The sequence below is a fragment of the Gymnogyps californianus genome, chromosome 7 (genome assembly GCF_018139145.2).
Source record: "Gymnogyps californianus isolate 813 chromosome 7, ASM1813914v2, whole genome shotgun sequence".
NCBI classification, from domain to species: domain Eukaryota; kingdom Metazoa; phylum Chordata; class Aves; order Accipitriformes; family Cathartidae; genus Gymnogyps; species Gymnogyps californianus.
The window spans coordinates 4,783,698-4,809,736 of NC_059477.1; the positions used below are offsets into that span (position 1 = coordinate 4,783,698).

The 26,039-nt window shown below is 43.9% G+C and overlaps 1 protein-coding gene across 7 annotated transcripts in view; it reads left to right on the top strand.

Moving 5' to 3' along the window:
• Nucleotides 1-2,003: 2,003 nt before the first annotated feature.
• IKZF2 (IKAROS family zinc finger 2) overlaps nt 2,004-26,039 on the top strand; it is a 111,774-nt gene continuing 87,738 nt past the window's right edge. For 3 of the 7 annotated variants that reach the window (XM_050899750.1, XM_050899753.1, XM_050899756.1), the window contains exons 1-2: nt 4,758-4,791; nt 5,521-5,625. In XM_050899750.1, the coding sequence (XP_050755707.1) occupies nt 4,758-4,791; nt 5,521-5,625 (139 nt within the window). Of the gene's footprint in view, nt 2,010-4,742; nt 4,792-5,517; nt 5,626-13,736; nt 13,789-26,039 lie in introns of those variants that run through there. The other 4 variants (XM_050899751.1, XM_050899755.1, XM_050899749.1 and 1 more) reach the window with 3 other exon arrangements.

Genomic DNA, 26,039 nt, shown 5'->3' on the forward strand with positions numbered 1-26,039 from the left:
TCAGTGTCTTTGGCTGGCTGAATAATGTATTTTTAAAAGTGGAGTTTGTCTCCCTCTCTCAGGATAGGGTGGCTCTGCCACTACAAAGCAGAACGTCATTTGATGTGAAGTGGCTGAGCTAATGAAACCTGGGTTTTACTCTACTGCCTCTAACAGCAGCACCGCGCTCGTGTGTAGCAGGAGCAAGAGTTAAGGCTGTAGTTAAGATTTTGCTTGAAAGCAAAACTTACTGGTACCTAGAGCCTTTGCAGGCTCTTGATACACAAAGAACGTGGGTACGTAGTGATGAAGGTACTCTCGTCAGTGCATATCTGAAACTCACTGGCCAAATGTGTGTGTTATTCCCCTTTGGTACCAGTGAAAATAAAGGATAACTCCCTATTATTGCTGTTGGTTGCTCTGTTGGGTGAAAAGGCTCAAGGGTGTACAAACAGCCTGAATTCCGATGCTTCCTAGCGTTTGTGTGCTTAACTTGGCAAATTGAAATTTAATAATATCTGTGTATATAATGCATGACATAAACAACCACAGCTTCTTAATGGACTGTTAACTCTGGTGCCTAATAATGACATTACCACGGTCACCAGCACCCAGCAGCTCGGCTTCGACGAAGGGATGCTCGACAGAAAAAGGATGATGCTCTTGCACCTGATCTAAGACCTGTCGAAGGCGAGGGAAGGCTCCCGTGAGAAAGGACATGAAGCGTTCACCATCGGCATGGAAGCCACGGGGCACTGCCTTGCTGCAGGTGTGCCAGCCGGCTGCGGTGGGTTTGGGTCAGGCCCCCCGAGGTGGGACGGTGGCACCTGGGAGGTGTTACCTCAGCCTTGGCTGTGAGGCAGAGCAAGGGTTTTCCTCAGGAGAATAATGCCGTTTTCTCCCCTTTCCCCACCACACCGACTTCTCAGGAGAGGGGGCAAAAATAGCGTGGAAAGGCTTTTATTTTAACCGGGCTTCCTCTCTAAGCCTAACGCTTACAAAAAGGAGAAGAAATTACCTCATATTTACTTTGAATGTTCAATTAGATGACACGCACGGCAGCTCTGAACCCTTCCCCTCCGGCTTTACGCCGTCCTCCGGCTGCCTCCCCCCGGGGGGGCTCCCACCGCGGCGGTTAATGAGCGCGAAGACCAATACGAGGCGGGGAGAGCGGCGGGACGGGCGGCGGCGGCGAGGGGCGGCGGGCGTGCGCACCCGCGGCCGCCCGGCGGTTAAAAATAGAAGTGCTGAATCATGACTCCGCCGGCAACTTCACCCGCCCGGCGGCGGCCCAGCGGCTGCCGCTCCTGAGGGGAGGAGGAGCGGGGAGCGGAGGGAGACGGGGGGGGGGGGGAGGAGGCACGGGGTAGCCCGGTGCCCGGAGGCGGGGGGGACGGGGACGCGGCGGTGCCCTGAGGGGGCGGCGCGCGCGCGCGCGCGTGTGTCCGTCCGCGTGAGGCGCGGAGCGCACACGCGGCAGCGGCAGCGGCGGCGGCACTTGTCCTCTAATCGATTGCCGAGCGTGCTGAGCGGCCCTGCCGGCGCGGGCACCCGCCCCCCGCGCCCCCCCCCCCCCCCCCCCCCCCATTCCTCCCGCCCTCGCCGCGCGCTTGCCGCGCCGGCCCTTGGGTGAGGCGCCGCGGGGCGGCTGGGGCGGCGCGCGCCCGCGGGGTTGCGCGCGCGGGTCGGCGGCCGCGCGCGTGTGGCGGTGGCAGCGCGCGTGTCCGTGCGAGCGTGTGTGTGTGTGTGTCCGTGTGTGTGTGTGAGTGAGTGAGTGAGTGAGTGCGGGCGTGCGGCTGCCGCCGCCGCCGGATCGGTTTCTCGGGGTTTGACCAGCTGTCCCAGGCTAACCCTGCTCTCTGAAGATGGAGGAAGTAAAAACAGGATTACCCTTAGCTACAGCTCCAATGCCTTAGTTTCCATAGCCAACTGCCGTGCACAAACACACCTCCACTAGGCAGAGAGAGCCGACACTAATAAAAACACAAACAAAAGGGTGATGGAAGTGATTCACTGCCTGCGCGGCTGAGGTAAATCTGCGCCTGGCTTCTTTTTATTTCTTTCTCTTTCTTTTTTTTTTTTCCCTTCCCTCCTCCCCCCCCCCGCTCCCCTCCCTCCCCCCGGTCTTTCTTTCCCTGGTGGGGAGGACAGCTCCGTCCGGTGTGCGAGGCGGCTGCGGGGACGGCGGGGCTCGCTCTGCGTGTGTGGTGTGTGGAGGGGGTCCCCGAGTAAAGTGCGGTTGTGCTGCATCTCCCGCACGGCGGTGGGCTCCAATGACTTGTTGCTGTTAGCCCCCCCCCCCCCCCAAAAAAAGCCCCCCAAATCCATCCCGGGCGGGCGGAGAAGGGGCGGCGGGGGTGGGTGTGCGTGTACCGGGGGGCGGCGGGGCTCGCCCGGTCCGTTAGTCAGCGCCGGCCCCAACTGCCATTTCCCTCAGCGCCCGCCGCCACCTGCGGGCCCCCGGGGGGCTGCGGCCTGACGCGGCGGCGGGAGGGGGGAGAGACGGGGGGGGGAGGGGGGATGTGGAAGGGAAAGGGAGAAAATAAAATAAAATGAAAAACGAGGCAGGACTTCCATGACTTTGACAGGTTGTGGTATGGGCGGGGAGAGGCAGGGATGAGGCGCGGAGCCCGGTATCGCCCAGGGCCGGAGCAGCACTCCGGGGAAGTTGGCCTAGGTTTCCTGCGCGGGGTGTGAGTGCGTCTGCCGGGGCCCCCCCTCACCCCATCCCTCCCCACATCCCCTCACCCCATCCCTCCCCACATCCCCTCCTCTCCCCCCTTTTTCGTGCCGATTCGTAAGGAACCGGTGGATCAAGTTTTTCTCTCTCTCTCTCTCTCCTCTCTCTCCCCGCTGGTTAATCGCATTGCTGTAGCACCGGCTGACCTCCCTCCCTCCCTCTCCCTCTCCCTCTCTTTTTTTTTGTTCTTCATCTTCCTTCAAAGTATGTGCCATTCCTGAGCGAGTTTCCCTGCCGGCTCATCCCCGGGGCTGCCCGGCTCCCCGGCTCCGCATGCCCCACCTGTAAGTGCCGGGGGCGGGTTCCTCTCCCCTCTCCCTCTCCCCCCCTTTCTCTCTGTCTCTCTCTCTCTCTCAAAAATATTTTTTAAACTTTCCCTATCTTGCTGTGTCTTCAGCCCGAGCAAAACTCTCTCTCTCCATTCGTTGTGGAGAGGGAGGTTTAGCAGCTGGGATTTGCCATCACCAGCCTAAAAATGGTGACCAAACTTTTTTCTTTTCCCCCTCCTCTTCCTCCTCCTCCCCCCCCCGTGAAGAAATAAAAAATAAAAATCAAACCGTGTTTTAATTTCGGTTATGGATGTTTCTGTGTTTCTTTTTGTCTTCCTTTCTCTTCCTCCTCCCTTCCTCCCCTTTCTTTCCTTCCACTTCATTGGCTGGGATGATCTTTCCCTGTTGCTTCTGATGTTTCTTTCTTTTTCTCAGTGTGTGCCTGCCTACCTGGACTAGGGGGAAGATAAGGTAATTTTGAAGGGCTTGAGGAAGCGGCTTACCTGTTTTGAAAACTTTTTTTTTGGAGATTTCTTTTTAAGAGTCCTGTGAAAAATCAGTAATTGAAGAGAGTTTGGTAGCAGCTGGGCAGGTTGAAATTTAAGTGTTACGTGCTGAATGCCTTGGGAATTCGATCTGCTTTATACCAAAGAAGAGCACAGAGAAAAGTATTTATTTATTGGGGGAGAGGCAGGGTGGGGGGGGAAGGAAAGCGGGTTAAGGGAGGGGGAGGGAAGTGGTTTTGGAGACAAGAAGTGAAGCTGCCTGTTTTCCAGTAAGTAATGGAGAAATTCCAGGAGCCAGGGCTAAATATACTTGGCGATCAATACAGAAATGGCTCATTGTGAATAATTTAGCTGCCTGGTGCAGTGAGAGTTTTGAAACTAAAGGCAAAAAAGAGGCCGTGGAGGGAGAGAGGAAATAAAATTCTCCTCTGGTCATGTCAGATTCTTAACTTTTCCACTTAAAAGAACATAGTTATGATTATTGATCTCTCTCTTCTCCCCCCCCCCCCCCCCCCAATATATATCAAATGATAGCTAGGGGGTGTCATTCTATACAGTTACTTGGGTTTCTGGAAAGTAATAGCTTGTTCTGTGTCAGCAAAGTGCTTCCAGAAACTTTAAGATTGCTTCACACCACAAAATGCATGATCTGGGAGTATTAAGTGTGACATTCGGCCCCATGCTGTGGCAGATAAATAGGGTTAGAGTGAACAGGTGCGTGTACAGGTGTGTGTGCACGTATGGTGGTGTGAGACAAAGAGTTGTAATCACTCTCTCGAAGGGGAACGGGCACAGGAGGGCTTTATTTTGTTTGATCAGGATGGAGTCTCTTGGAGTGCATGTGAAAAGAGCAATTGTTAATAGTATCCCTCTCCTCAAAGTCTGTTCTGGCTGCGAGAGCTGGTAATTGATAAAGCATTACCATCCTGGCTAGAACAAAACAAGTGGAAAGTCAGGGAAAAAACTCTCAGACAGGTAAAAATGCGAGTGGGGGACAGAGGGGTACAGTCAGACCAAGATGATCCCAGTGCCGCCTGCCCAGGAGGCAGCTGAATTTCTCTACTTAGATGATTTGCAGGAAGAGTTCAGTGATTTGCAAATGAGTGCATGCAGCACACTTGTGTGTTTCTCTAGGCAATGGTTGCAACAGCAGTAAAATGGGCAACTACTTAGGGCTTTAAGTAAGTTTAATCATTTAATGGTTGATACTGACAGGCATCTTTGAGGGTGTACTTTTCTGCCTTGCAGCACTGCACTTTGACTATGGAAGCAGAGGCTGCTGATGGATATATAACATGTAAGTAGTCATTTCATTTGATTATTCTGAATTACTTTTCTTTTCCCACTGTCCTTTCTATAATGTAGACACCTGAAACTTTAGCTTCCCTGTGTATGGTCTTTGCATTGAGATGACACTGAATTAATAGCATTTAAACATAAACTTTGTGTATGACTGAAAAATGCATGGGGATGGGTGCACGGGTGAGTACCTGTAGGTTTAAATATTTGCTGAGGATGAATGAACTTTGCAAATGAGAGAGAGTTCATCTTCAGAAATTCCAATTGCAGCCTAAAACTCTTTATGCCTTTCACTATGCATTTCTGCTGTTTTCTGTGTCAAGGTTTGTGTAAGCGCTTTGTTTAACTGTCAGGTAACCCAGAGCTTTGGGGGGAAGGTCTGTATGGTGAAGTACTGTTTCAGTCTTCTCCTGCCCAGCCTGGATTCTCGGTGTCTGCAAATGGAAAAGTAATCCTAACTTCTCTTGAGACAAAGCAGCTGGGGCAAGGTTGGTCACGGGTGTGTGCGTAGAAGACTGGTGACAGTAGATTTGGGGGGGCTCTTAAAATCAGTCAGTCAAATGTTTACTTGTGGCCACTGAGAGTTCAGTTTTTCTAGGCTGTGGAAGACCCCGCTGGTAAAGGAGGGAAGGGCGAAGGGAGCGAGCGAGTCGTACTTTTTAATCATTGTGTTGCTCTGCTGAAGAAGGGGATGGAAACTTACGGGGGACTTGTTTTGTGAAAGCAGGTGACAATGAGCTTTCGCCCGAAAGGGAGCACTCCGGCATGGCCATTGACCTCACCTCCAGCACACCCAATGGGCAGCATACCTCCCCCAGTCACATGGCAAGCAGTAAGTCTCTTCTTAAACCTGTTTCTCTCTAGCAGCGGGTTTGGGTTAGTCTGGTCCTCCGGGTCCTCGGCTTGCTTACTGGGTCTTAACCACTGCTGTAGGCGTTGCTAATAAAAGAAGAGAAGGACAGGGTAGATTTTTTTTTTTTTTTTTCTTTCTTGTTCATGCTGGTGTCTCATCTAAACATGAATGGGATTACTAGTCTGAACTATTCCAAGGTGGCATTTGAGAGCTGGTCCTTACCTGTTCCAGGTAGGAAAACACTAGGCTTGACATGTGCTGGTTTTGTTTCATCAGGTTTTGAAATCCAAATGGAAATTGTTGTTATTGTTATTATTACTTACTGTGCTTCCCAAAACAGCTTGAAGTAGCTTTCTTTGAAAACAAACACATTTTATTTACAAAGAGGCTTTACTCTGGCAAAAGTATAAAGTTAAAATATCTGGGTTTGGTGGCAGGTTGTATTTTACTATTCCATATAGAAACTTCAGCATCCTATTCATTACCTCAGCTTTGCCTTGGCAAGTCCAAAAGTGGCTGGGATAATTGGAAGTTTATGGCACTCGGTAGCTGACTCTCTAACAAACTGAAAGGATTTTGTTTTAGAATGTCAAGGGAGAAATTGAGAAAATGTAGAGACGTTTGGGAATCTACCCAGAGTGTCAAGTGCTTATAATATCTTTGTAATTATTTTCATGCTATGTTTTGGAGGTGGATAAATGCAGTTTACACACATCTCATAAAACCAACATCCTTTCTTTTCTGTGTGTGTGTGAGTGCCATAGCTTGTTTTACTCTTGGTTACAATGTTACATCAAGATATTTACCTTAAAGTAACTCTATGCTTGTATTCAAAAATAAGGTAACATGCTTTGCTTCCAATATACTTTCAGAGGGTTCCTCTCTATGTGATACTGATTTTCTTTCTAGTGTGTGTACTACAGATATGTATTTATCTTTTTAAACTGAGTGTTTGTATAATAACCCACCAAAAACTGTGAAAGAAAAAGAGAGCTTTTAGGGTTGCTTGCTTTAAAATACACAGCGTATTGCCTTCAGAGTCTTTCTTACTGAGAGAAAGATGTTACTTTCCTTTAAGAATTCTTCTTTCCTCCTGCAAATTACGAGTAAAACGCAGTTTTTATGAGCCTTTAAAACTGAGGGTTATTATGAAGATCTCCCAATTATATACATGTTGCTAGAGAACATGATTGCTAATACTCTGGACTGAACTTTATATGACAACCGATCATAATTCAGCATCTTTAGACAATTCCAGTCCTGCTGCACTGGGATTCTGATATATTTTATTATGCTGTAAAAGTTTTACTACTCACTTTCTTCATTTTCTTTGTTTCCTTTTTATTAATGGAAAGCATTCATTGGAAGGGAAAAAAAGCTCCCTGTTTTAAATCTTCTTTATAATCTAGACTAAAAACCAGAGTCAAATTAGGGAATAAAAAGATCTGGGATGAAGTCATGCAAAAATACTTCAACACATTCAATATTTTCCTGTTCATTGTGTTAACATTTTCAGTGGTTTTTAAGCTTCGTTAGTTCTTGCAACACACATGTATCTGCAGCCTTGGTGAATATCTTATTTTTTGAAATGTGTTTTGTGGTATCTCACAGGCATCTCAACTGCTTTCATCACTGCTGCTCTGCATTAAGCGTGTGCTGCTGTTAAAAAAATTAGGGGCTCTGCCTGGAGTTCTTAAGCCAAGCAAAACTCAAGCTTCTTAAATGTGTTGTAATTTATTTACTCTTTGCAGGCATAGAAATGTTTTGCAGAGAGGTGGTTTGTTCTGTCTTAAACATGGAAGGTATTGATTAGAGGTTGTCGGCTTTTGTGGCAGCTGTTACGTTGGTTCATTTAAGGTTTTTGGCCAAATCTTGAATCTGGCATGTGTAGACTAAATCGCCAGGCTGTGCTTTAGAGCTTTCCACCTGTTTTGTGGGGTACAGGAAATCCTTTTAAAGGTTCAGTAACCCAGCGGCCTGCGACCTCTCTTTTTTTTTTTTTTTTTTAATTTTTTTTTTTTTAGGAGAGGTGGAGGTGGAAGAGTAAGGAGGAATGGCTGTTCGAAATATTTTGTATGCATTTGGTAGCTCCCATTGGATCGATCCATCATCCTGCATTGTAAGTGGAGGAAGCGGCTGCATTGTATTTCAGTATGGTTTAATTTCCAGTGGAGTCACTGGAGACTGATCTACTGTTGGCCTGCCATTATAGTGAAGCCCAGGGCATGTCATTCTGGCTGGGTAAGGTTTGCTAATGGAGGAGGTGGTACGTAAGGTGGTACGTGGATCAGACCCCAAATGTTTCGCTCCTGGTTTTGTTGCCAGTCATCCCCAGAAGGTGGATGGCCCTATTCAGCTGTGCACTCAGGATGTGCACCTGCAGGGCAGAGATCTAAGTTTTGACCTTTGTTCTTGCATTCCGTTGAATCGTTTTGAACCGCAGCTCTTAATTTAGCCTTAATTTGTGTCTGGCTCAAACAGAGACAAAACCATAAGAAGCAAATTTCTTGGATCTGTACCGAAACGACTGAGCAGTGCTCTCCCAGCAACAGTAAAATTATGTGCTAGGTAAAGAGTTTTCTATGTTCACTAGCCCCTGGCAATCCGTGTTAGTAGGAGTTCTGGCTGGGCTACTGATGTTTTCAAATTCTATTCCAAAAGGTTTCAGGTCAAATATTTTGCCTTGTGTTGGAGAGTTGTCTGCTGCATCCTTTAACCTATTATCATTTTCAAGTATCTGGACGGTACGTATAGGTTATGGATGGGGCTGACATTCAATTTTCCTTGTGAATGAGATGATTGTGAAAGATAAATCACAGTAAATCGGCTGTCATAGCTAACTAATGATCTTACATATACGTTACGGTATGTATCTGCCTTTAGCAGAATACTGTATGTATGTTGGCAGATGCTCTGTTCTAAAATACTTTATTGTAATTTTATGTAAGCAAAGATTTAAAATATGTGTAAATAGTCAGCTGAATAGGTTGATAGCCATTCTCACTTTCCTCTACAGCAAAAGACAAATTAGTGCTATACTGCTGAGTACAGATGATACATTTACATAGCCCCAAATCTGGAAGTCCAAATTTTCTTCTGATCTTCCATAGAAAAACTCTTCCAAAGGCTGACATCCAGAGCTGGGTGTCAAAGGCCTGCTCAATTAACTTCGTGTTGGTATTAGAGAGTTCCCTGCATGGCCCTAAGCAGTCCTGTAGACCCCGCCAAGTTCAAGGGAATCTGTCTTGTTGCCTTCGGTGAATCTTGAACTGGGCTGTAAGTGATCAAGAACCTCCGAATAGGAACTGGCATGCTGATTAAAGGCTGATGGGGAATCCGTATAAAAGACACTTTAAAAAGAAATAATTCCCAGTCACGTCCTCATAATACCACACTGAGTTCTTACTATAGTTATTAGAGGTACTTTTTTTTTTTTTTTTTCCCTGTGGGTTAAAATGGACTTAGAAGAATGTCCCCTTTAGAAACTGCAGGGGCACAGTTGTTCGATTAGTTGACTTGATGACCGCTTTGTATAGGATGAAGGATACTTCCCTAAGATCACTTGCCTGGTATCATACGGAAAATGACAACAGCAGCTATTAGCATCTGACAGTCAGTGACAGAGGAAATTTCCTCTTAAATTAGAGACTTTACAGTGGGTGTCCCGGATAACTTTCTTATCTTTGCTTTCATAGACAAAAGGAGCCCTTAAACGAAACAGAGTCAGAACAATCATAAATATCAAACCCAACATCTGATGTTTGAAACTGATTAAAATTGTGGTATGCTTTCAAGATGTGTTTATAGTAGCTTAAAGTGTTACTAAGATTGTGAGAAATAATTTATTAAGAAAATAAGTATTGTCAACTGACTGTTGCTGAAAATAATGAGGCAATTGCATTTTCTCTGTCGTGGGGAATGATCGTGCTGTCTGACAAGATAGCTATTGGGACAACAGTATTAAGCGTGAGTGATTTCAGCAGCAGTATTTAAAGAGAACTCGGGCAAGGTCTTATTATAATGTAGCCAATACTGTATTCCCAGTGATCAGGGTAGACTGGGGTGGACTATCAGTTGCACTCTTTTTTTTTTTTTTTTTTTTTTTTTTGTAACTTCAAAGCCCCGAATCTTTCTTGATTACTTTCGTTTTTCAACTCTAAATTGTCATACAAGCCCTGTTTTGTCACAGTTGTGTTGCCCCAAGCAGAACGTTTCAGGTACCACAGCTGTATCAGCACCACATCTGTATGGATAAAGAAATGTAACTGTGGAGCCTGCCTTTTGGAATGAAACTGCGTAAAATTAGAGGTTGCTTCACGCCTCAGCTACGCGGCAAACAAGTCTTGCCATTGCCAGAGTCTACTGCCCAGGCACGTGAGGCTGGACCTTGCACTGGGATTCTTCTTGGCTCAGTATGTGTTTTTTCAGTAGGATGAGGTGATGGAGGCTGAGCCTCTGCAAGAGGCTTTTCTTTAGGGAGGGTGGTTGAAACTGTCTGGGCTGGGCTGCAGCGGGGGGACTGAATTAGTGCTTTGAGGCAGTCACTCCCCTGACACGTGCATTGGGGCATGAAGAATTCTGGCAGCCAAACTGTTGCGCTCTGAAGTGGGGATTCAGGTCTCCGGTTCTTCCAAATATCTTGGAAAGTGTGAAACACTGCATATGGTGCTAAAAACTTCGACTGGATAACCTTGAGGTGCTGAGGAATCTCTTTCCTCAGTGGCGTTTAAGGAGTAGGGTAGGCAACATCTATTGTTCTGGGTATCTTTGATCCTGCCTCAGTGCAGGGAGGTGGACTTCTGACAGTCACTTGAGATATCCTCCAGTCCTTTGTGTCTGACTTTCCAATCTTGACAGTTTGATGTTTAGAGAGCTCAGCTGTGGAATTTCATGATGATGCCCGATACAGACGTACCTGTGGTTTTACAGGTTGGAGGGTGGTGAAGATGCACTATGCCAAGACGAGCTTAGACATAAGGGATGAGCTCAATAAAGTGTGGCAGGGAACTGGAAGAAGTGAGCTCCTTAGACACTTACAGGAGCACTGACTTTGCTTCAGTCTTTTAACCTCAGACTCCCTGAGAACTGCCAGAGGAATAACACTCATCAAAGTTTTAGCCAATGGGTTTAGCTTTCTAGAAGTTTAAGGAGGAAAAATAATAAATAAAAAGGTGACGATCAGGCTTTAAACAGAAATCTAGGTTTTTGTCCACACCTAAGAAACCGAAGCTCTGCAGAGTAGTGTTACACTGTTTGTTTCTTTTTAAAAAAAAGAAAGAAAAAAGGATTACCTGGGAATGAAATACTTGCTGGGATGCACCTTGGATTGTTGTAGCTTCGTCCACATTAGCTTAGATTTCTCACACTGGTATGGTTAAAATCATGAAATAGTTGATCTGATACAAACTCTGTGCATAAACAAACACCGAGTAGCCACTGAAACTAGTAGGTGGTCAAGTAACTACTATCTGTAGCTCACACTCCAACAGCAGAGGGTTCCCCTCTGTATTTTTCATATCTTCTGTCACAGTCTCTCTGGCATTCCCTATGGAGTCAGATACTCGGCTGCAAAAACATTCCTCTCTCTCGGTGAGTGTTATAACGAGGGTGGAGCGAAATGATCAGTTAATCTCATTAAATAGGTTTTTATTCATTCTGATGGAAGTCTCTCGAGAGGTCATCTGCCAGGGCTTTGTTGCAGCACACACCTTTCTTAAGGAGCTTCTGTTATTCTCTTGGACTGTCAGGTTCAGTTAACTTTCCTTGGTACACACCCTGTTACAACACTTGGTGCTCTTGCTAGCTTGGTAGTCAGCAAGTTTTCAATGTTTGCTTCTGGAATTTCAGTTCCTTTTCAGACGTGCCGACGAAAAGAGCAATCCTCATCTTCCTTGAAGTGTGGCACTTTGATAGCAGCTGGGTGACGAGATACCCATTAGAGAGCGCTCTGGCTTTCCCGTCCCTGAACATGGGGGAAGGTGCCACTCCTGTTGAAATCGATGGGTATTTTCTCCTGGGAAATTGGATCAAGGCCTTGTTTCCCATTCCTATGGGCCACAGGCTCTGTCTAGTCCTCCAGCTAAGTGACAGTTTGCAGGACTAGGTTTTATAGGTGGAAATGCAGCTACCTGTGTCATCGTTGTGCATTACTGAGGGTGAGCGGTGCTCATCCTCCTTCCAGTGCCAAGAGGGCACCTTGAAGGAGTGATGCTGTTCTAGCCAGGAGGAAAAGGCATAGTCCTCTTCTGCTTTTTCTTCAGTAATCCCAGTGAATGAAACTCCTTAGGGGATCCACCTTGAAGCAGCTCTGTAGAAAATGTAAGAGAAGGCTGTGCCACTGCTCTCTGCAGTAACAAGAGCTGTTGCCAGCCTGGGTGTGGAGCCTGTGCCACGGCATGTTGTCCCTTGCCTAGAGCGGTGAACGCTTGTTTGGGGTCCAGGCGGCTGCATCCCAATGGAAGGAAGCAGAGCTGCGATTATCACGGAGGAACAATGAGGCTTGACAGGTATGGCTCTGGGCTAGGTGACCAGAGGCCCGTTTTTATTCCTGACTCTTGTCATTGTAGGAGAGTCCCTTCATGTTTCTGTGCCGCTTTTTTTCCCCTCTTGCCTTTTTTTCTGAATCACAGAGGCTGTAGATCACTTAGGATGGAGGTTTGGATGGTACGTGTTAGGCCTTGTCAAAAGTAGGAATTTTATTACAATATCTACCTTGTTTAGGGGTTGTTTTACATTTAATTTTTGCAGCCCTACAATGAGACGCATTCCGAAGTACCTTAATACCAGCATAGCTTATTTCCTGTCCCGCGCAGGAATAATTGCGGTAGTCCTAAAGCACCCTGTTCTGGTGTGATTACATTAGAGCAACCACAGCATTTTAACTCTTCCCATACAGCTGAGCATTACCGGGTCTGTGCATGGACAAACCCCTATTTACACTACCCAGCAAAATGTGCCCTTGATCCGGAGCCAGGTCTACATTACTGGCTTCTGCTGGCACTGCTGTGTCAGCCTGTGGCTTTGAAGAGCTGTAATCCCTCACAGGCGGAGTGATGCTGGCAGAAGCTCCTGCTGTGAGCGTAGCCCTGGCTGGCAGGGTCACCTGCAAGTGGTGTTACAGGTGTTACATTGGAGTGTACTGTAAAACAGCAGACACTGTTCCTGGAAAAGCATGGGGTTGATTGATCCCCCTCATTTCTGTGCTGATAGGTCATGTAAACTTCCGTGAATTAGAACCTCTTTTTTTTTTTTAAACTGACTTTTGCTTTCTACACAGCTCTTATTTTTGCTTTCCAGTTATGGAGTTTATTCCTATAACGCTGTGTGGTCAAGGCATAGCACCACAGAGGTGGTGGGCTCCATGTGCGTTGTACCCACTCTTTTAGCTCACGGTTGCTCTGTGCTCAGCCTGTCCAGAGAGGTCACAGGGCTCTCAATCTCCCCTCTGGTGAAGCTGAGACTGTGGGTTGGATCCCTGTGCCCCCTCAGGAATGGGGGGCAACACCTGTAGATGGTTGGAGGTCAGTCCTAGGGCCAAACTGCACTCCCAACCCTGGTGTGGAGGGTGTGAATATCTGCATCTACCAGCTGGTGGTGAACGAAAAAGACAGCAGAGTTTAAGTGCATCATCTCCCTAAGTAGGTAGGAGCCCCTCTTCTTAGCAGGCTGTGAGTTTTACGCAAGGCATGAGCCAAGGAATCTGACTGACTCCAGACCTACCTCCACTCTCCCCACCATGGCTTCATGTTACCTAGAGAAGCTGCAAAGACTGTTTATTTTCACCTCCTCTTCTGCTGAGGTATTGGTACCACCTGTGAGGCTGTGGGCACAGATGTAGTCACTGCAGTAGGGGAGAGAGAAAGGGAAGACTAGTGGGGATATTAAAGTCCTTTCCCTATCACTGGGCTAGAGGAGGCCTTTTGAGAACTCAGCTCTACTGTCCACCCTGAAGCTTCACGCAGTGGGGATAGAAGACCCAGCCATATCTTGGAGCTGTTGGTGTCAGGTCCTTTCTCCTGGGGCGTGGAAGTCTGCAGCAGTTTCCAAAGAAGGCAGGACATACTGAAGCACAGAAAATCCATTCACCTTTGCCTGTCCTGTCTATCACCTTTTTTCTCATGGAGTTTCCTCTTACAGAAGGAGGTAAGACAGTCTGTGTCTCGTCTCCAGCTAATGGAAGATCTGGGCAGGGCTTACAATAGAGATGCTCCGTTTGCAGTTAAACCACATACGTGACAAAGCTTGAGTTTCCGATGAGGGATATTTTCTTGTTTATCCCCTTTGTTCCTCCACTTGAACAAAATAAGTGTTATCCTAAAGATATCAATGCTGTGACCTTCAACAGTAGGCTGGAGTCTTCTCAGCTCCTTATCAGTCGTGTTTCCCTTGCATTCCCCTCAGCCTCCAAAACCCCGTAATTCCATCAGAAGAAAGTGATGTTGTCCTGGTTTTTCTCAAGGGACACGTGTTCCCTCAGTCCGTGAAAGTTATGTTGGTGAGTGGCCCTGAAAGCTGGCTGGAGAAGCCTGTGATATGCCCAAGTCCATGTTAATTTTTCTCATAATTACTCTTTGATTTGGGAATGCGTGTGTGTGCAGTCATACGAGAAGTCACACCTACTCTTTCCTAGTCCTCAGCTCACCCTTCGGACATTTTATGATTCCCTCTGCAAGCAAATGTACTCTCTTAGGTAATGGTCTAGCCATAAAACACAAACTGAGAGAATTTTTGGTAACTGTATCTGTGCATCCTTTAAACTCTAGCAGCGTGAATTAAACACCGGCTTCTGCCCAAAGAGCAGCAAACAGGATGGTGTGAATTCCCTTCTTTTGAAAATGAAAGAAGTTGCCTCTTTCTGTGTGAAAACAGCAAGTCTTTTTACACAGAAGAGATATGAGGTCTGTTCATTTGGGGAAGAGCAGCTATTCTCTTTAAGTCATGGATGGTTTAAAAGTTTCCAGGAAAGAGTTGCAGTAGATTGAAGACCTTGTTCTGGTTAGCAGCCAGGTCTGTGATAAGGGGAGAAGGCTCAGGCAAAAGAAGAAAACGGGGTTTGGTTTTGGTGGTTTTTAATCTTATTTCTTGAGAAATTGATATCCTGCAGTGTGTGTTTTGCCTTGTCCAGATAATGGCCCCTGAAGGGGAACAAATCTTATTAATTAGCGGTTTTGCATACTGCTTTTAATTGTCTGTTCCTAGGTACAGCCTTTGTATTGCATGTGTAGTATTGTGGTGAGGGGCCTCTCTCCCTGCATCTCTGGAGAGTCTGCAATGATCTGGCACCTGTGCAGAGTTTGCCCGAATACAGAAATATTTTAGAATACACCGCTGGGCCTTAAATTCACACCGTTCCTTAATCGCATCACCTTTCAGATGCAGGCATGTCCTAGACGTAGACGTGTGTAATGGTTTTATGGTTTAATGTCCCAAAATTGGGTTGACTTTAGCAGTTGTTTTGACCTTGTTACGAGCACAGGTGGTTCCTGGGTGAGTTTAATACATCTCCATGCAGCTGTGTGGAACAATTGGGGGTATCAGCTTTACTTGAAACCCCCTGTTTGAAAATTTCCTCTAGCTTAAATACACAGGCCTCTCTCTCCATCACTATTAGGTATTATCCTTTGGATAATCTATTCTTCTAGAGTGTAATGTAATAATATCTCCTCGTTATATCATGCTTTTTCAACAATAAATCTTTACGAGCTTCACAAAGGATGCCAGTTGAAGAGATACAAATGGGTGAATAAAATTATAGGCTGAAGAGGTGGAGAAAAATTAGAGAAATTAGTGTTAGTATGAGTTCAGCTTGTATAGGTGGGAGGCAGCTTCATCATTTGTGTATGTGACTTCAAAATGTCAGATTATAGGTAGCTCTCAAGAGTTCAGAAGAATGATGTGCTAGTTGTGTATTTAAGAGTCAAGTAGTATATGACATTAGGAGACCATGAGAGCTCTGAGTTTATTCTTGTGTTCTTTTAAATTTGTATTAGTTGCACGATTTCTTTATTTCTCCAAAATCCCATGCACTTATATGTGAATCCTAACCCAGAGTGTTCTCAGAATATAAATGCTATCACCACTCAGCTGCCCCCAAATTAGCGAATACCAAGTAGAGAAGGTTGGCAGCTGGAGAAAAAAATATGAAAAGGTATCCAGGGCCCGGTTATGACAAGCCCGTACATGTGCGATGTGTGTAAATACAAATTGAAGGCACTTATAGAGAGTTTCAGTCACATACGATAGAGATGTACAGGCTTGAAAAATATTAGAATCATGCAAGTCTCATGAAATTAGGAAGCCAGAAAGAGGAGAGGTATGTGAATTGTGCCTCTGCTGAAGGAAAAGCTATTAAGCGCCACCCTTTTCAAATGTCAAATGCATGGGAAAAAGTTGTTGGAAGCCAGTCTCTGCTAAGTCAGTTTCTCGCAGAACCTACTTTTTTGTTAGATGTTTGTGCAAAATCACCTCGCTGGTCGGACTGTGAGACCAGACATGACTCAGGCTATCAGCACGTAACATGGTTTCAGGTTGCTGTCTTACTGTTCTTGCGCTAAAATGCTGTGAAGAGGTATTTGCTTTTTTCTCACACTTTTAAAGTGCTTCGTTTATTTAATGTCATTAGCGCTATTGTTACTTAAATTTAGCTTCTGACTGGTAACCATTAAATATTTATAGAAAAATCGATAATGGTGAGATTTTTGCTCTAGTAAATATATATCACACATGTATTCAAAACCAAAGCAAACTGCAGTGCATTCCAGGAAATAATCTATAATGATGCACTGTAAAGTACTTGCTCATCTTCATGTCAAGATGCTTTATCTGTGTCCCAACTGCAGCCATTCCTGCAGTGGAACTCTGGTTGTTTTTTTAACAGCCTAGAACAACACAGTACAATGCCTTAGGAGAAGAGTAAAAATAGTGTTTTCGTTGCAGAAACGTGAATGATAATTGCAGTATAATTATCCAAGGTTCCTTAGTGACTATATATGGGGAGATCCTTAAGTTTTATGTTGCATCTGATAGACAGCACCCCAGCAACAGACTACTGTGCTAGAAGAAGAGAATTGAGCTAGGGTATCGGTTCTGCTTTGCTTATGCTGTTCCCTATCATCCGTTCTGTTTTCTCAAACACGTGAATGTCGTTCGGTGCCCCAGCTTGTCGTGTTTTCCTCACTTTTGCTGTGGCATCCGAACACCCTTATGAAACTAGTGGTGTATGAGAGTCCCTTTGAGGAATTTCTGACGTGTCTCCTGTTGTGAGGTCAGTACTTGGGTCTGGGTGGAGGCAAAACCAGCCCTGCATTTGGGAAGGGTAAAGTGTTTTTGAGAGAAGGTGGCAATGTGGCAACTGAAGGCGATGGTTTAAAACCATTTAAAAGCAATGCCTTGTTTCAAAAACTAGGACTGTGACCTTAAACTGGCTTCAGAGGCAGGGTGGAGTTCATTGCAGGGGTATGGACAAAGGTGTGAGATATACCGGACGCCTGACACGTGGACAAGACAATTTCTTGTCCAGCTTGGGTCTCCGCACCATTTTCCTGTGTGACTGTAAATGGAATAGATCTTGATAGACCATCAAAGAGATGACCTGAATTAATTGTTCTGGCCAAGTGTTTTGGAAGGGGGAAAGCTTCCTTATGAGCTGGTGACAAAGTTTCAATTTATAATTATGACTGTAGTTTATAATAATAATTCTAATTATATATATAAACAGTGTAATCTACTATAATGTAATATGGTAACATTTGCTGAGCTTTGGCTGCTTTCAGATAGTGAAAATGTGCTGGTGGTTGTTGGCTAGGATTCAGAAACATTTGTCAAAATTTTGTGCACTATGTGAACAACAAAATTTTGTGTGGATTAAGCAATCATTAATTCTCTCCTGCTATCCATCAGATAAAACTACAACTAACTCATTAACCAAAATTAATCGTAAATAAAGCTGATCTGTTGTTGAGGAGGCTAATTAGAACGGTACTTGGGTAATGATGATGCGTTTAATTTCAAAATGCAGATTTAAAAGCTACTCCTTTTGGCAGTGATAGAGCAAGGTGTTCTGAAATGAAGTGGGATGCTTATTGCTGTCATTGTCCTCTTAATACCACCAGGATTGCCTGTGTTTTCAGTCTTCTTAGTGTCCCCTGTAGAGCACTCGGAAATGTCCTAGTTCTGCTCACATTGAAGCCAGTGGTTAAACTGTTTTTTCACTTCAATGGGAAGAAGGTGCTATATGGAAGTGCTAGGGTAAGACATTGCACGCTCCTGGGCTTACTACTGTAGCAGCGCATCCGCATGTCTGAGCTCTGGGAGTAGTGGCTGTGCTTTGGGATTTGCTAGTGACTTGCCATGGAGATAGATCTGGAGTTTCAGGCCAACAAAACTGAATTGTGACTCAACGTTTTAAAAATGATTGAGTGAGTAATTTTCCATGCAGTTTCATTACAGTATCTTTTGCCCCAAGGTTTATTTACTGTAGATTAACTTCCAGCAGTTTTTCACTGCTATATGTAATCTAGAATTTTAATAAGAAAGGAATTGTTTAAATAGGGTAGTGGTTTTATCCCAAATTGCCCGGTTCTAACAGTAAAATTAGCATCGCTAGTAAAATCAGCAGTTGTACCTGCTAGCCTGTATGCACAATTTCTTGATTTTTTTTTTTTTTTAATCTGTTGTCAAAATATATTAAATGCTATTATGAGGTGTTGGGTTTTTTTAGCATAGTGTGTTTTATTTTAACAAACTACCATTTGAATCATTAAGAAAGAAATGGGCATTGAATACAGAATATACGATTCACCTTGTCTCATCATTTGTAATCACTCCACTGATTTTTTTTTTTTTTTTCCTTCTGACTTGGTTTAGAGGGAATTACAGAACTGAAGCATTGAATTAATCTTGAATGTTCCTACTAATCAGACTTGAAAGGAATATTGAGCATAAATACATTTTACCTATTTTATTTTTAACTTTTCCTCTGTGAGGTTTTTTTTCCTCGTGCTTCCTGGTTCAGGGGGAGAAAAACCCTACAAGCATGTTTTAGTTACATCACTAATATTAGAACTGAGTAATCGGGTGGCTTTGGCAGCAGTCTCGTTTATAAATTGTTGGTGAGCAGATGGTTCACCAAGTTGGCATGCCAACTTCAAACTTTCACAATCATGAGTCAAGTTTTAAATCGCAAGATTGCCTTACGTGCCATGAGATTTTTTTTGTGTGTGTGTTTGTTTAATAAATATAATTCTTGATGTACCTTCTCGTTTCTGAGCTGTGTTTTGCACTGAAGCATGGCTTTTCAGCAGTCTCTGGGGTTGGGAATGCCTTTTTTTCTTCATTTAATGAAAGTGGAGACTCTTGTAATCACTTATCTGAAAATCTTGCTGCTAAGAAAAAACAGTAAATATCGGGCTAAGGGACATGAAAGTGAGACTTGGCAATCCTGGCTAATGTCAAATAGCTCAAATGGTTGAGATCATTCACAATTATACTTTCAGCAACTCCTGGTTTGTATGCACAATAATTTGCTAGAAATAATTTGCTGATATCTGTAATCCTGGATATGCAAATCTGTGCCAATTTGTTTGTTTCCTGAGTGCAGGGCTTAAGTCGTTAGGCTGCATAGAGTACAAATGTTACATTTTGAAATGCAAGAATGAATATTTTCTGTAAGCAAAATGTAGCAATAAGAAAACAGAGCTGAGCTAGAGTGCTCAGATGTTCTCACTGTGAACACAGTGAAGTTCCAAAAGGGTCAGATCTTGATCCACTTGAGAATTTGGACAAATATTACTGGAAGGACTTTTTTCTTTTTTTTTTTTTTTTCCTTTTTAAGCTATTCCTTCAACTAAAATTAAGATGGTATATGTGGGTTATAATGCATTGTGGGACCTGTTACAGAATGATAATTAGACCTTATTTCTAAATGATTCCACACAAAGTGTGCTGTTGTAAATGCTAAACAACTGCGTTTCATCCATAATCATGTAATTGGTGTGTGCAGCTAATTAGTGTGTGTTCAATTTAGGCCCAGATTTTTTGGAAATGTCTCCTGTTCTGGTCCTGATTTAGCAAAGCTCTTAAACAGATGATTAACTTCCATTGGCTTTAATAGGACTTAAGCACATTCTTAATCAGGGCCATTGTGTCAAATCATGTCTCTTGGTGACAATCAGAACAACCTGCCAGAGCCATAGTAAAAAGATCTGTAGGTCCGCCTTAAATTTAGATTAATCATTTCTTTAACTTGTGAAGCATTTTGTTTCAGAATCTGAAACTCTGTGTAGATCTCTCTCTCTCTTTTTTTTTTTTTTTAAGCAAATGGTTATTGTCACAATCTAATTGTATGTATAAAGTTTAAAGATTTTAACTAGCTTGGCAGGAGGCTGTTTACATCAAATCTGCTCAATACACCTTTGAGATGGAGAAGAAGAAAATATGCATCTGAGAGTGCCTTGCTGGAATATAAATGTCAGCGCTGATAGATATCTATGATAGAAAATTTGTGTGGGAGTAATAATTTAGTAATAAAATAGGTCAAATTAATTCTTATGCTGAAGGGGATACCTTACAATAACCATTTTGTAATTTTATGTTTGACAGTTTGCGCTGCATTATGTGGATAGGTGGAGCTGAGATAATGTAATCCATTTCCAATTGTAAACAAGATTGCTTTAAGAGCTGCTGTAGTAAGATGCATGTTGGCTGACTTTAAGCTGAAAGGTAATTGCCTCTGAATATTAATGTGCATGTGGGGATTTTGTTTTTAATTCTGGGATTTCATCTTTGCCCTATAGCAGCTCTGAAGAGGCCCTTGTTTTCCCAAACCCCACTTTGCTGCTAATTGAAGCTGATGGCAAGTGTTGCGCTTTGGGCCCTTTGCTTTTATTTTATGTGGCCTGTGTACCTCGGAGAATGCTGCTTTCTTCAGCTGTTTTCTTTTTTGTTAACCACCTTTTGAGTGGATGAGGTTTTTTGGAGATGCTCTTGCTGTCCTACAGCAGCTATGACTAGTTCCTGGGCTAGAGGAGGAATGATAGGTTATGAGAAAGGGGAGAAGTTGCTGCACTAATTGAATTGTAGTGTCTTAGAGAAATGAGAGTTAAGGTGCTGATCCTGTGCTGTGTAGCTGGAGAGCTTCCTCAGGAGTAATTTAGGACCTATCCAAAGCCCACTGCACTTCGTAGGAGATTATCCATCTAGTTCCACACATTTTTGGAGCAGACCCCTATCATGGGGGTAAGTTGTGGGTAGTGACAAGCTTAATCTGGGGGAAGATCAACTGGCTGCATTTGTATATGAAATTGTTTTAGGCATGGAAGGGAAGAGCCAGATTACAATCAAGTTGTACCTCGTCTTTCCATTTAAATTCTAGCACTTGGCTTCTACAATCTGTTCTATTATCCACTGCTTACAGCGAGGCTCAGCACTGGGTACAATGGGACTGGTGTTGAGCTGAGTGTAACTGCAACTCTGCTCCGGAGCAAACTGTAGTTGAACAGTGCTGCAGGAGCTTGAAAATCTGTTGTGTGCCAGGTTTTAACCTGCACGTGTTTTAATGGCACTGGATGTGTGGGCTGTCATTAGTTAGGACTGTTTAAAGATGTTATGACTGGCAAGTGTCCCACATGCCCTTCTAGCAGAGATGACTATTCCTAAGGCAAGCATTCAAAGCAGAGTTCAACGTGCCTTGTTCTCTGTGGCAATGGCAGCAGTTTTTCTAAAAAAGAAAAACCAAACAACAAAATGGGGTATTTTTAGCTTGGATCGATTCACTGATCTGGTTTACTGCATGGTCTCACACAGTGAGAGGGTGATGTCTGAGCAGGGGTGGCAGCTCCTGGTGCTGATGTTTCTGCAGAGGCGAAGGTACGCTGAACTGTGCTAATGCCTGGAGCTAACAGATCTGTAAATTGTGTTCATCAAGGAGGCAGCTTGGTCAAGGAGTGCCCCTGCCCCAGTGCAAAGGCTGGTCACCTCTTGCAGAGAGATGGGGCCAGCAGCTGAGAGGCACTGGCTTCGCAACCAGCCCTTTTGCAGGTCGCCTTTAGCTCCTGGCTCACAGTTGGAATATAACTTCATATAACGTCTCTAGTTAAACAGTGGGCAGAAGATAGGTGGTGTTACGGGTGGGAACTACTAAACAGAGACAGACTTGAATCTTCCACATTCCTGTACCTTGCACAAACTTTGGGGTATTGAGGTTTTTGTTTTAGAATTATTTTTAAATTTCCATAGTGCCCTGTCTCCAGTGATTTGGTCTGACACTTCTTGAAGTCAAGGGGAGTCCTTGTGGTCATTCAGTCATTTTTGCAACATGATGCTGCTTGTAGCAAAGCTGTTCTATGGATGCCTTTGCTAAAAAATTACTTAGCTACAGAAACATTTGACTGTAGGCTGATAAGCAGAAAAAGTGAGGGTGTGTGGGTTTGTGAATGTATGTTGCCCATTAAGGAGTCTCACTCTATGCTGGGGCTGCTTCATTACTATGATAAAAATAACATAAAAGGATTCTAATAACTAATTAACTTGTTCACTAATGGATCAACCATGGTCTTAAGGGCAGCAGTTTAAAAGAGTCCGTTTAATGAAAGTTGACTGGAGGTATGTCCTGTGGCTATTACAAACTTTGTTTTATAATAGCATGTATTTTTCAGTAGCTCCTTGCCATGCTGCAATGTGGTTGGAGTGGGAGAAATAGAAAACTGGTCATTTCCCGGCAGATAGCGATAAGTTTCTACTCAGTCAGAATGCTCTATACACTGTGATAGCTTTATAATTATTATCCTAAGATTGATGTTTTTAGGGGGGAGTGTAAATTTGTGCAGCAGTAATCCATTAAGAAATCAATAATCATTCCATCCTGAAATGCAGTTTCTCTACAACATTATAAATACACACCAAAGATTTGAAACTCTGCTTGTCTTCCCTTCCCTGCCTCCCTCCTCCTGCTTCCCTGAACTCCAAGTTCAATGTCCTTTGCTGTGTTGGAGAAGCAATTATGTGGTAGGACTCTTCTGTTGGAGAAAACAAGGGTGGTAGTATTAGCATAATCCTGAGAGCCAGTAAAACTTTTTAGTGTGAACTTTGCTTTCCCCCCAGTACCCTTTTGATCTCGGGGAAATTCCCCCTCTCTTCTGCCTTGGTTTCATCCCTGGTAGATGGGGATGATGAAGATTCATGCCTTGTTTCTCTGTAGAGGACTGTGGAGAGGAAGTGTTGTATAAGTGTGAAGTCGTGATATGTGTCCATTTCCTTTTCCTCACTCCTCCTCCTCATTCAGTCTTGGTTCTTCACGTAACAGTGCAGAGGTTTGACTATCAGAGGCCAGCACGTCCTGCAGGACTTTGCTTTTTGCTCTGAATTCTCCCCAGTTGGGCAAACACATTTTCAAAATGCTGCTGTAAGTTATCCCCTGTTCTAGAGAGCTGGAAACCTACTTTATCTCAGAGTAAAGGTGTTTGTAGCTGATAAATAGTAGACTGTATGAGAGAGACTGTATGAGAGTATTATTTATGTTTCTCGGTGGAAGGCTAAATTATATGGAGCGAGGTGCTGGGCCGATCTGGTTTTGATCTTGCAAAGAAAATTGTGGATGGGGCAGGGAGATGCTATTACTGTAGTAAGAGCCACAAAACACTGAGTACTTTTAATATTAAATTTCCATGTCTCTTATTTTCATTCTTCCTCTACTTCCTTTTTGTTAGAGCTGGTTGAAAAATCAGTTTTAATGAAAAATACCTCCATTTTCCATTTGAGTTTACTATTATTTTTAGCCAGCTCTGCTGTTGATTGAAAAATGGGGCATTCTTTAATGACAGAGTTGTGTCTTGCATCCATGATATTTGTTGTCCAGGCCTAACTGCACTCTGTTTTCTCATCTGCCCCAATAAAAGGCATGCTGGGCTTGGGATGGGTGTGATAACTCAGTACCTGCCTTTTACTCTTCTGAGAACATTGTCATCTAGTGCATGGATGCTCACCAGCCTTTTCAGCTTTGAGAGGGAGAGAAAGACCAGAGTGTTCATCACATCTTTCCTTTTGAGACTTGAGAATCTCCAGTTATGTCCAGAGGTCTAACAAGTGTAAAGTGTGAGTTTTGCTTGTGATTTGGCACATGTATACCTTGGCTTATCAGAGCAGGCCATGGGAATACCCACACGGGTAGAATTATTCATGCATTTCGGTCTTCACAGGCTTGTGTCTTAGGCAGAGGGTGTGGAAGAGCTGGTGATGAGCGAAACTGAACACTTAGAAGCCAAACACTGTTTCTCATCTGCTTAGTTGCTCTAAAACAATTTAAGGCTACTGTCATGGTAAATTCCCTCACTGTAATCCTGTATGGGGAGAGCTTTCACACATGGCTTGATTGTGGGGCAGCTTGACTTTCACTGGTTTGCACTGGAAAGTGTGAAGTTGTGATGCTACTAGGAAAAGGCCCAAATGCCAGCAAAAAAAAGTAGGTCTTGTCAATTGTGTTCAGTAGGTTTCCATTCAGCATTGACTTTTTGTCCGGTAAATTGCTTTTTTTTCTTCTTTAAGGCCACAAACCCCATACTGGGTTGCTTTCCCATCAATTATAGAATAATAGAATGGTTTGGGTTGGAAGGGACCTTAAAGATCCTCTAGTTCCAACCCCCCTGCCGAGGGCAGGGACACCTTCCACTAGACCAGGTTGCTCAAAGCCCCGTCCAACCTGGCCTTGAACACTTCCAGGGATGGGGCATCTACCACCTCTCTGGGCAACCTGTTCCAGTGCCTCACCACCCTCACAGTGAAGAACTTCTTCCTTTTACACCTCATCTAAATCTACCTTCTTTCAGTTTAAAGCCATTACCCCTTGTCCTATCACTACATGCCCTTGTAAACAATACTTCATTTACCTAAAACTGTCACTCTTGCTTAGATGCTGGTAGCATATGAATTTAGCAAGGGCTGGCACTTTGTGGGTTTTGACCCTTCTTAATTCAATACCTTGTAACTTGTGTCACTTCTCTGTTGGCCCACGTACTGATCAACGGCTTTTGTACATCAACACAATTCTTAATTTTGAAAATCACTTTTTTTTTTTTTCCTCTGGTCAACTTGTGGTATAGAAGCAGCAGCTGATTGACAGATGATTTTTCTGCAATGATTTGCTGAAGTGTTCATGCAAATGACATGTGGCTTTTCAGCGAAATAGGAAGACTTTATCACATCTTTTTGGGGTTTACCCATTACCATTTTTTTCCAGTGGTTTGCAGAATGGTGAGTGCTAAAAGCCCAATATCGGCTCACAGGATGCTTAGTTTAACAGATAGGACTTTATTAGCTAGCAGTTGCATTTGTCTTTACTTTACAAGTCTCTATTTAGAACTACCCGTGAGTGGTTATTTTCCAGTGTGGTTTTCTAAGACAAACCTTTTTTTGCTTTTTGTTGTTGCTGCTGTTTTTTTGAACTACTAAAAGCTCATCACCATGTATATAACTCTTATGGATGTGTATGTGTCCACCGATAGCTTTAATGGCAAGTTACAGAAATTGGTTTAAGTGGCTCTTTGGAAAGAAAATTCTTCAAAGAGAAATATTTAACAAATTGAACGATTAAGAGATGCCATCTCAGTCAGTAAGTTAGAGTTAACTGGCTGTGTACAAAGCATTTTTAAACAACTTCCCTGAAGATTCTGCATATTAGGCTTAGAGTGCCTTTCTAGTGAGGCTAGACTGTGAGGCTACTTTCAAAGGCTGGTTTCTTATAAAAAGTGCTTATTTTCAATTTTTTTTTCTAATTTCCAGACCCAAAACCATTTTGCATTGTAGCTATGGGTCTCACTGAGTGAATTTAAGACTGTTTAATAACAGCTTTGCATGTCTTCTTTTTTGTGTATGTGGCCCCCTAGGAGTATCCCATGCTCTAGTGACTGCAAACTGCTGCTCTAGAAAACAGTCACCAGCCACTCTCAGCCCACGGGCAGTAACAGTGCTGCAAACGTATTGTATTCAAGTCTCTGTGTTACCTCATTTTTCTATTTCTGTTGCTGTGAGCATTATCAAAGTCTCCCAAGTGCAACACGTTGACCACAAGCCACGTGTTAGGGCCAACAGTCCTAAACTGCTAGTTAAACTTTATGCTTGTAGACATGGCTTAAACCCTGTTGGAATTAAAAGGGACAAAGAACCCCAAGCCCCCTTATTAGTGCTAGCTGGCTATGGATAAGGTTCAGAAAGGGTATTTCATCCAAAGGTTTCAAAGCCGTCTTTAATGATGAACAAGCAGCGTCCTCTGCACTTTCAGAGAATGGAGGTGGGAGAAGAGCTTACCCTCTCTTTGAGCAAGAGCCACCTGTCTTTGGGATGCCTCACTTGGGACACTGTAGGCCTGACTTTTTGAGATGGTGTGGATTGCTAGACCGTTTGAA